This window comes from Neodiprion fabricii, chromosome 4, assembly GCF_021155785.1.
Source record: "Neodiprion fabricii isolate iyNeoFabr1 chromosome 4, iyNeoFabr1.1, whole genome shotgun sequence".
Taxonomy (NCBI): Eukaryota; Metazoa; Arthropoda; class Insecta; order Hymenoptera; family Diprionidae; genus Neodiprion; species Neodiprion fabricii.
The window spans coordinates 37,348,993-37,359,981 of record NC_060242.1 but is presented as its reverse complement, the minus strand read 5'-3'; the positions used below and the strand labels follow the sequence as shown (position 1 = coordinate 37,359,981).

General features: G+C 39.0%; 2 protein-coding genes across 2 annotated transcripts in view; one reads left to right on the top strand and one right to left on the bottom strand.

Annotated features, from left to right (window-relative positions):
* Position 1: 1 nt before the first annotated feature.
* On the bottom strand, positions 2 to 3,057 carry LOC124180424 (tRNA-dihydrouridine(47) synthase [NAD(P)(+)]-like). The gene is made up of 5 exons (XM_046565911.1): positions 2,683 to 3,057; positions 1,095 to 2,445; positions 485 to 852; positions 240 to 368; positions 2 to 155 (listed from the first exon to the last, which is right to left on the bottom strand). The coding sequence occupies exons 1-5, from the start codon at positions 2,772 to 2,774 to the stop codon at positions 86 to 88; spliced, it is 2,010 nt and encodes a 669-aa protein (XP_046421867.1). The 5' UTR covers positions 2,775 to 3,057; the 3' UTR covers positions 2 to 85.
* Positions 3,058 to 4,664: 1,607 nt separating this feature from the next.
* LOC124179421 (solute carrier family 2, facilitated glucose transporter member 4-like) overlaps positions 4,665 to 10,989 on the top strand; it is a 34,697-nt gene continuing 28,372 nt past the window's right edge. Inside the window, exons 1-2 of the mRNA XM_046563761.1 lie at positions 4,665 to 4,874; positions 6,486 to 6,685. Coding sequence (XP_046419717.1) covers positions 6,497 to 6,685 — 189 coding nt within the window. The 5' untranslated portion in view covers positions 4,665 to 4,874; positions 6,486 to 6,496. The remainder of the gene's footprint in view (positions 4,875 to 6,485; positions 6,686 to 10,989) is intronic.

The following is a 10,989-nucleotide window of genomic DNA, read 5'->3' as shown; positions in this document are numbered from 1 at the left end:
CGATATACACAGTTTATAGCGTTTGAAGTTATTTACAAAATGCTACCTGTGACTCATCTTTCCTTACTCCTTTTTTTTTTACATCTTACCAGGAGTTTGCTTTATGTTTTGGCAGGAAGTGAAAACCTTCGGGTACTTTGCCGAGAAGCATTTCTCTGAAAAATAAACGCAGCACGAAACGTCAAACGAGATCTTCAGACAAATTTACAAATAATTTTAAACATGTCTTAACAACTTACGATATTTTTATCCAGTCCGCACAATTCGAGCTGGCCATAAGCGTTTCCATATCATCTCGACCCCTGTAAAATGGCGGTCTTTCGTTTATCTTCTGCGGTGGTCGCTCTAATATTCCCACAGGTATGTACCTAGTGAATGAACATTATATGTAACGAGTCGATAAGAATGAAGTTTCCGTTAGATTAAATCGTACCTAAATATCAAAATTTTTCCCTCAAATTCGGCAAATCTGTAAAATTTTTACCTGTGCAGAAACGACATCCACTCAAGTAGAAATCGTCTGGTTGTTTCCACGCCCCTTGTGTCAGAGCCCCAATGTTCAAGTCCATACTTGGCATATTTCTTAACAATTTCAAATCTCTCCGTGCTTGGCACGTCCAGCAGTTTTTGTTCTTTGAACTCTCTGAATATCCACGGTTTAATCAGAGCACCACGCCCGACAGTAACACCCTGTAAAGAGGGGTATTTTTCCTTTGCACTTTTGTAATCATGAAATGATAATATATCCCCGTTGCCATAAACCGGAATTGGCTTCGCCGCCTGAGCACACCTTTCTATGTATTGCCAGTCTGCCATCTTAGTGTACCTCTGCTCTCTCGATCTGCCGTGTACCTGCCGATTTATTTTTGTCTTTACATAACAAGGGTAAACTGATTGAATCAACAGTGAATATCAGTCAATTTGTTTGTTGTTTAAATCATTTTTAAATCACAGATTTAGGGGGTTTTGAAATTAAATATGTTGACACTTGGAAATTTGAGCAAACAATAAGAAATTGCAGAACCTGGTAAAGTCTGATATAAAGAAGTTAAGCTTTACCGATTTTTTTTTGACAATATTAATAAAGGTCTCACCGTTATCATCGAAGCTCCCCAGTCTCGGAACAATGGAGTTAAATTATGCGCAATAGGTTTGTCCATGTAAACTCCCATCCTGGTTTTAACGGTCAAAGGAATCTGCATGACTTGGCTAATAGATTTGATCGTTGTTTCCAGTACATTCAGTTTATTAAGCATTCCACTCCCTCCGCCTTGTCTATATATGAGATCTATCGGACATCCCAGGTTTAGGTCGATGAAATCGACCTCAGCTTCGCTGTCCAGGAGTTGAGCACACCTGGTAAGAACTCCAGGATTGTTGCCACATATTTGTGCACCAAATATATCCTCAGTTTCGTGCCTCTTAACCAATGCCCACTCTTCAGTGGCACCTTTCAATATTTTGGGAGCCAGTGCCATCTCTCCGCAGGTAAAATCAGCTCCATATTCTTTGCAAATTCTACGAAATGGCAGGTTACCGACTGTTGTCAACGGGCTTAATAAAATCTTATCTTTCCAGTCGATTCTTCGCCTTTCTGAGGGTAGTTGCCTTATTACGTCGTAATCAGACACTGGGCCAATCTTTTGGTCCACTTTGATTGAATTTCCAGAGTTTCTAACAGAGCCATTAATCGTTTCATCCTTGACGCCATTACTGGAAGCATCCAGATTCGTTTCATGTTTTACTTCTTCATGTGAATTATTTTCTTTTGATTTGAATTCAACATTTTCGTCAGTCTTTGCGATAATTTCAGCCTGATTGCATGGTGCAGTTTTCTTCCCTGCAGCAATTGTAGCATCCTTCTTCCTCTTGGCCGCGTCATTAGCCTTGACCACTTTCTCCGCTCTAGAAAAATTATACTTATGCTTTCTAAGTTTGTTTTGTAAATCCTTGGGCAGTTGATTTTTGGTAGACATTGGTTTTTTTTTGTACTCTTCAAGCTTGGCTTCATCAATTATATTTAGTCCCTTTTCAGTTAAGTGCACAGCACCCATTCTGCAAGCCGTGCCTCTAGGGCATCGACCGATTGTATCAAAGAAGAAGCAGCTGTCAGCAATGTCTTTCGGTTTCATTTTCATGTACTCCACCCTGTCGTGCATAAACTGACACCTTGTGTTATCACATTTTTTATCAGGCTCTCCAACCGCTTGGTCTACGACCCATGGACATAAATTTTCTTCTCTAGGTGCTTTGTATGGTGGAGGCCTAGCCTTGTTTTGCCCGCGAGGTTTCTCCTTCTTGTCATCTAACTTTATTTTTTTATCCACCGGCTCCTCAGCCAGTGTTTCATGCTCAACATCGCCTGTCTGCGACGCTGTTTGTTCCTTGTAGACATCAGTCAATGCTTCTTCTATTAAGAGCTTTTTGTGATCTTTGATAATGAACCTATGAATGAAAATAAAAAATTAAGATAAAATGGCAATTTTTGTTAGCATAATTTTTTTTCAGGTCTATAATCAACTATCAACTCCTAGTCTTTTCTTGTTTTGACATAGCGTGTTTATTATGCATTTTGAGGTTAGCACACCATAATTCATTGTAGTTCAGCGCTACTTAAAAAAACTGACGAATGACAAGATTTTAATTTGGTTGGAAAATTATATCTTCTATTACTTGTCTTACTCTGGTTTAATGGGGCATACGCCTTTCAATTTCTCTTCTTTAATATCCAACGAAACGTCGGCGGATTTTTCAATCGCATCGGCCATTCTCATGCAGACGTGCTGACTGAAGAAAAATTACACGGTGTAATTTACACCGACATTGCGATCAGATCTGATCTGGTCAAAGCGAACCACGCGCAGAGAGAACCTTCACGCATGGCAGCTACGGAAACGCTGTAAGATATTACTTCATATTACCGTCATGCTACAACCCATGCTACAACCTAAGCACAGGAAAGTTTCTGGATTGTGTTATCGACCGAGTCAGAGCCGGCTCAAATATGTGTAAAAATGAATACAAACCGAAGGAAACGCGTAAAAGTAGTCTTTCTTCAAAACATAAACGTCTTTTTAGAATATAGACTGATAGTAATGTTACTGCCAATGTGGCCATACGTATGTCTCAACTCTCAATACATACATAAAACGAGCGGAACCTTTTTATTGCAAGTAGATGTACAGACTTGATTTGGTTAGTTTGCTTTCTGGCAATAGATGTCACTACTAACTACTTCAATCCTATCCATCAATTCGTGTTTTGCGGATTTAATCATTGAATGTAATTAATAACCAATTCAATCAGAATACAGGCGGCTTTGATGAATAGGATGTTCATGAAAAATTTTTGCCGAGTTATGTTTGCGTCAGACGTAATTACATAGATTCCAAAACTTGTATTATAAGTTATTTACGGTCTCATATATTTAGAACGGCATTACAGAATGTTTGCTTCGATTGCTACAATTTCAGAAGGTAGTAAGATTGAAGAACTACGTATGAGTTATTCGTAGACACACGGCTAATATTTCTGGAGCATTGAACTCAATTAGCCACGTGCAATCACCTCGGAGAAGATTGCACAATGATTTGGAATAAAATGACGATTTCAATGACAATACTGAAACTGTCGGAGAAGTATTACAATGCTGAAATAGATATATGAATAGAAGCGCCGGCAGAAACTCGGGACTGATCACGCGCTACTTCACCCCGACGAGAAAGAACATCTTCACTACTGACGCAACTCGACACATTTGCGAAAATATTATACACACGTGCATTGTACATTATCCATGTGCATATAACCGTTATTTACGACCACGATGCCTACCGTTGGGTGAAAACTTGCAAATGAAAAAATAAGAAATCATCACGCGGTACGGTCAGCTATCCACAAATTGTCCAAACAATCTTGCTGCATGTGATGCAATTAAATTGATCACTGATTTGTCAAAGTATTTTTTCCTTCTGTCTATAAAATTAGATTCTTTTTTAAAATATCACAGCCCCTTGCCTTTTATCGAAGTGCACTGTTATCACTTATTTCAAATTTCCCGCGACTCCACGATTCGCTGGTGATAAATGACGTCATGTCGATAACGTCATTTTCACGATTACGTGGTATATCATTGCACTTTCAGAAGGAATAGATACCTAAAGTGGATTATCGGACGCAGATCCATTTCATCGTAAATTATACTCGGAGGTTATTTAATAAATTACACATTGTGCGCTTTTGATGAAAATATATTTCTGCAAACTGAACAACTTGAGGAAAATTATGTCGGATATTATTTGCTATTTCACCGATTTTTTGATTGTTTAAAGGATGAATGGCGGTATACATAAATCTGCTGATAACACGGTCCGACGTGCAGTACGTGAAAATTTCATTCTCTGACCGAAATAGCTACATCTGTGTAGGTGAAACCGTAATAGTTCTGTGGTCCGACGTCGAGGCGAGGCGAGAGGGTGAAAAAAGAGTTGAAACTGTTCTTAGCTCGACACCTCGGTAACGGTGCACGGAGGCTCGCCTGACGACGACGCCCTGTGTTAAATTTAAGTTGAATTAAATTTAGCAAACTGACGTCGATTTCACGTCGACGTAGGCCCGTCGCCGTCGCGACGAAACTAAACGAAATGCGTCCTCTAGCTCAGTCTCAAGAACGTATTTCGTCGAGACAGTGCTTCGGTTGTTCTTTTTCCTATTGGCATTTCGAATTCGAGAAAAAATCGGTGGTGGTATTTCAAGGATTCGAACAGCATACTTTAGTCCAAAAAATCTCGCAGCACCGATTTCATTCGCGAATCGATTTCTCCTGCATCGATCATATTTCCAAATAATTCTAAACAATTGGATAAAATCGTCAGGTAAATTATTGTCGTTGTTATTGTTTTTATCGTCTTTGTCATTTTAATTTTCTTATGTCTACATTATCCAACAGATTTAATTAAACTATATGTAAGATAACTGAATCGCCGATTCAAATTTATTAACCCCTGGACGGAGGACAACGCAGGAAAATCGAGCCGTCAAGGCTCTGTTCAATTGAGCACCTACGCGTGATTAATCGATAAAGACAGAAACCGTTGAAAATCATTCGAATCTATTCTACCGCTGCTTCAATGGTCGGTCATTTTATTCTGAATCCAATGATTTATATGTCACCGCTGAAAAAAAAACTTAGACTTCACTATGAATACAAGTTTCAAATGATTCTACTAGGATTTAGAGGAAAGAGTACAGTACTAGAAAATTGGCGGTGTCAATAAAAGTCCGCACTGTTTGGCGTAATATGGCCAAAATAATTCTCATGGTTGTTTGTTATGACACCAGATATATAGAAGTGATCTTTTGTAGAATATTTCCGATGTTACATTTGACATTGTACGGAGTTGGATATTTTCACTCAAATACATTTTTTTTTTTGTATTATATGAAAAAAACAACTTTATCCAAAAAAAGAAACAACGGTATTTTAAATTGAAACAGATTCAGGTTACTTTAAAAATTCACTCAGTGACTCTAATAATAAAATATATGACGTCTGACTGTGCGATCATTTCGTATGATTCACTTAGGATGCGAGTTATGTATGCAACTGGTATATGCTACAAAGTTGACTTGATATTTATTGGTAAATATTAGATGTAGGTGAAAATTTTTCTTGCCAAATTTTCTAGGCAAACAATTTTTTTCGTGGCAATGTTCCATCTCGCGAATAGGACCGTATGGTAGATAAGATATTACGAGCCGCTGCATATGGTGCCGTTTATTGCTCTTCGATCCGAATTGATGACGGTTAATCAATTTTATCTATTCCGATCGTTTTGCGCAGTTTCTATTGTCCATTTACCGTGGCATCCTCGGTAATCCACGTACCACGTGCGGTTCGAAGGATGAAATAATAAGCGCAGTTATCTCTCGTTGTTGCATTCACGCGTCTCAATATCTGCATACACTGCACCTACATGCATTTATAAGTGCATAAAACAATTATGCGCGCAATGTAATTCGTTTTTGACGGGATAAAATTACCCCCGGGTTCGTTTTTTTCGTGAGAATTTAACTCGAAACGCGATATCCGGGGTACGAACGACTTGACCTCATTATTTTCCACCGAAAATCGAAAATCGGAGAACAATCGCTCCTCAACCGCAATAATGAGAAAAATCAATTCGGCTATCTCGATATGCCTGTCGTCTTCTTCGCTCATTGATTTCGAGCATCACAGTCACTGGGTTGTAGCCTTGATCAGATGCCAAGTATTTGACAGGGAAAGTCTGCGGACTCTCTCGCTTCAACCGAAGATCTAATTTTACTGACATCAGCTCCGCGTCGACTTAAAACAAGGTGCCATAATCGGAGTCACGAAGAAATTTTGCGTTCGAAATTGCAGTATTGAAAGAGATGAGAAAAAAAAAATCAGTCGATCCAACTTGGGGAAAAAGAAATAGATCGTGTTTTCAATTATGTTAAAGGCTCTGCGGTGATGAACCGGGACGACGACGATTTCGGGGAGGGTTTTATCGCTGAATCCCACCCTTTGAGGGCGACGCATCTTTCGGTACCCGCCGGTGGTATGAACAATTCAAGAGCGCCAAGTATCAGCAGCAGTGTAAGCGATTTGGACGTTCCCATCTACACGAGGGAAACCACCGTTCCCGTTTCAGCGAGAGGGGTAAGCAGACTTAAGCATTGAACATGTTGTCCAGCAATAAGTACAGTCGCAGTTTGCTTTTTAGCCAGTGGGTTTCAGGTACTGACAAATAACTCAGTGAATTGACTCGACCTGAAAAGATAAGCAGACTCAAGATCAAATTTATTCCATTGTTTTTAAACAGCTTTCTTCCTGAAGTTTGTTAACGTTGTCAGTCGCGTACTTGCTGGAACAGTATAACAGCGGAGGTTTTTACGCGTCGGTAATTTCAATCGTCTCCGTCGGTATAATATCTGAAACTTGAAGTATCGTCCTTTATTCAATCCAGTCCGAAAACTGCTTTCTCTATCTTATTCGCACGTTTTCAATAAGATGGAGTTGCAGTTTTCGCAAAGAAGTTGAAAGAACACACCCCGAGTTCCGAGCGATACCGACCGAAATCGTAGTCGAAATTATACCGACAGGGAAAAAAAATTGTCGTGTTTATTTTGAAAAACAGCGAATAGCTACAATCATTTCCGATCAATTCTTACCTTTCCATGTTTCACGACCGAAATGATGCATATGTGCATGTGCCAGAAATAAAAATCCCAATGAACCAATTCAGTGGGATAAACGATCGATTTCGCGGTAAATCGTAACGTTTATATTACGAGTTGGTACAGACTTTTACTTTAGGTACAGATGTTTATTATTCGTTTTTAGAAGCCCAGATTTTGCACGTAGGTACAGGCATACCGTGCGCATAAGATTTGGCGCGCAAAGATATAAATATGAGCGGCGCCATAAAGCAACGCAAGGAAAATTGGGATGACGACGCGTGCCAGACATGGAGATCTGCGTGCATTGAAGCACGTCGCTACCTCCCTTTGCGGGTGAAAGGAGCGAAGGTGTTTTAAAAACCTCCATTCCTCCGTTTCGCCTTCTCTTTCCTCGACCCTCGTCGTTTCGCTGTCTCTATACCCAACTTTCTCCGCGTTAAGCCGGCGTCGATTCATGCGAGAAAAAAAATAATCCCTGGAGTCCTTTGGCATGCCGCGGGTCACGTATCCCACTGTCAGACCCTTCGAAGGGCAAGACCTTATTGCAGGTACGTCATTCGGTCTTCCGATCGATGCCTCTGGTTCTGCTCTCACGGCGCGGCGAGCAGAAATTCTTCCTTTGCTCGCACGAGGATGTTATTGTATATCATATGCGATGTGCTGTTGACGTTTTGCGATATTTGTATACACTATTTTTGACCTCTTATGGTATTTCGTTTGAGAATACGAATGGAAGGTAACCGTTTCCATCTTATAGTCACAAATTATCACGGCATACATGTAATAGCATTGAAATTTGAATACATCATACATTTTTTGGATAAAAAAGCAACTCGAGACTATATTTTTTTTTTTGTGAAACTGGGTTTTATCGCGCAACGACTTGGGATTTATGCACTCGACCGTCAGACTTCAGACATGCGGCGTTCTTCATTCGGCCGCAAAGAGATACAAGGAAAAATTGAATAGGGATAGTAAATACCGTACATCATACCAAGAACGATTCTCAATTCGTACCTTTGTCATTTCAGGAATTTGCGGGTATTATATTGAACGATTGTTTTCCTTGTGTAACAATTTTCACACGCCAACTGCTGCTGTAGTTGTCGTTTATTATTGCCGATACTGCCTTGAAAATTCTAAAAGAGATTCATTGGAATGTGAATTCCTTTACCATCGGTAGAATTTCTCGAGGTCATTCGATATTCGTTAATCGGTGCTAATTACACGCTGCAGTGATGCATCCGTGTAAGGTACATTTGTTGACCAAGTTATTGAATACGTGTCAAATTTCAAACTCCATTCATCATCACATACGGCGAGTGTGAGTTGATTGCGAAACTGAAATACAACCAATAAATCAACGTCTATATCCAATTTATACTGGAACTTGGAGTACCGTCATGTATATGTATACCTACCAACATTGCAATTCGAGATGCGTTTCAACTTCTTGTTCACCGCATAAAAGAACCGAAGTATAACGTCTAACGGCTAACGCCATCAGGTGTACAAGTTTCTCGAAGATTTATTTCCAGACAGCGTATCTCCGACTCTCTGCCTTTCGAAAATTTATTTTTAACCCCGGTAAGATTAGCTATACCTCCGCTAATGCGAAACGTTCTAGTAGTATATCAGATACCTGTTCTCGACCTTCGTCACGAGCAATATGACATAACGCCGAAGGAGAGCTAGAAAATTTGGCTAATCGATTTTTGAGCACTGGTTTAGTGGGAGGGCACGGCTAATTATCGCAATGACGGAAAGTAGGCTAAAAACGAAACAGCGCCTCTTCGCAAACACGTGATGCATGCACAAATTTATCAAATTGCTCTTTTATCGTAATTTAATTGAGTTAAACTCTCGGCTGCAGGGTGCAATATTATAAGCCATGACATTATTGACCTATGACATATCAACTCAAGCGGCCAACGCGTACATGTCAACATGTTTCGTGAACGCAAATTGGAGTACGTCGGAGAGGCTGCAGAGGTTAATTAGATTTAAATTACAGTAGTTATACGTCGGTTGCACAGAGACGCGAACTGCATTAACCATCTATACGTCGCATGATATTACATATATTGGCATATTGTAGGTGTAGATGAAATTGTTGCATAACATTCTATATTGTCAGTTTAATCCGGTAACGGCCAAGCCTCTTTCCCGTTGAAAAAACTCGTTTTCCTTAACCGCTTCAAATTTTTCTCAATCAAAATGTTTGAAAAATTACACTTTTTAAAATTCGAAATTTACAATTTTCATGCTTAAATAAAACAGTTTTTCACAATTAATTATTCAGTGAAAACTTTCTTCAGAGCGCGTTAACTATTTTTACGAATTAATAAACTTACTTTTTAAAACTTAGTTTACTATTTTAAAAATGGAAGTTGAGCAAGATATTTAAATAAATAACTGTTTCGTCATTGTATCAAATATGCTACCAAGACACACAAAGGGTTAAGCTTGAACTGCAACGCAAATGTTTCGTACTTCTGAATAAACGTCATTGCTAATTATATACCTACACAATCAGTTTCGATTTACTGGAAATGAAAACGAATAACGTTGTGGTCTGGTAAATTATTTCCAGATGACAGATAATTCGTTTATCGTACAAGGTGTGTAGTACAAGAGTGTGGGTCTAAAATTTGTCAAATTTTCCATAGCCGCTTGATTCTTAATGTAGGATATCCTGCAGCTTCTATTTTTGTCGCACCTTCGAAAAGTTGTTATCAATATATACAATACATATTAAATACTATCTTATGAGCTTAAAAATAAGAATCTTAACGTTTAACTATATAAATATGCACGTGTATGTAATAAATTACCTTTATTGCTATACACGTGATTTCCACAAAGACATTATAATATATGCAGCTTTATACGCACGTTTCTCGTTTTATCATCCCTTGACGTTATCAGTTTCCGGAGTTAATGTTTAAAATTAACGATCTTGACACAGATTACTGTCATTCTACCGTCAGACCAAGTGTAGTATTACATTTTATACCTTACATGCGTGTATATGCTATACATTTTTTCCCTTAACGGCACATAAGCTGTTTAAAAATAGGTACGTTACGCTTATGTTACGTGTCGATAAAGTCTCGCTATATTTTCATGTTTTGTTACACATAATAACGATTTTTTTAACAAAAAAATCACTCTATGAACAAGAGACAAGATTATGAGGTAATTATAAGACGCGCGTATACGTCTCATAATTGTGCGCAACTCGTGAAAAACCTTCTATTCAATCTCGTATTAAATTTTTATTCTATTATATGAATTATATGAAATATTCGATGAATTTAAAAAAAAAATGAATAAATGTTTTATTTTCCAGAAATATTATACTTCTAATTTTTCTGTTAAAACATTTTCATTTGGCGGGCAAATTCTATCAGTTTCAGATCTTTTGCTCGGTCGTTTTCCAGATCATCGCGGTAGTTTCTCGAACAAACCGACAGACTCGTTCCTTTTCACGGTGATGAATAGTATCGGGAAAAAACAGTTTTTCCGGCATGTCTTTTTTTTTTCTCCTTTCAACCCATCGGAATCTGACGCATCCACGCAGTTGCGCCATATGGGACCACGCATAGAAAGGTTGCACAGCCGGCCGAAAGCGAGAGTCTCATCGTCTCGAGCTAAGGTCCTCGGCTGACGCAATCCACGTTGATATATCGACTGGCAACCGGCGTCCAAAGTCTCGCCCTCTGATTGGCTAGAGTCGTGGGTGTGCCTGGAGGCCCGTCGGCGCTCGGAATGACGTCACGA

Excerpts from the sequence above, each read along its gene's own strand:
- LOC124180424 (XM_046565911.1), bottom strand. The coding sequence starts at position 2,774 with ATGAGAATGGCCGATGCGATTGAAAAATCCGCCGACGTTTCGTTGGAT. Across the intron at positions 853-1,094 it reads GGGGAGCTTCGATGATAACG|GTACACGGCAGATCGAGAGA; the intron begins GTGAGACCTTTA and ends ATAAATCGGCAG. Across the intron at positions 156-239 it reads GCGGACTGGATAAAAATATC|AGAAATGCTTCTCGGCAAAG; the intron begins GTAAGTTGTTAA and ends TTTATTTTTCAG.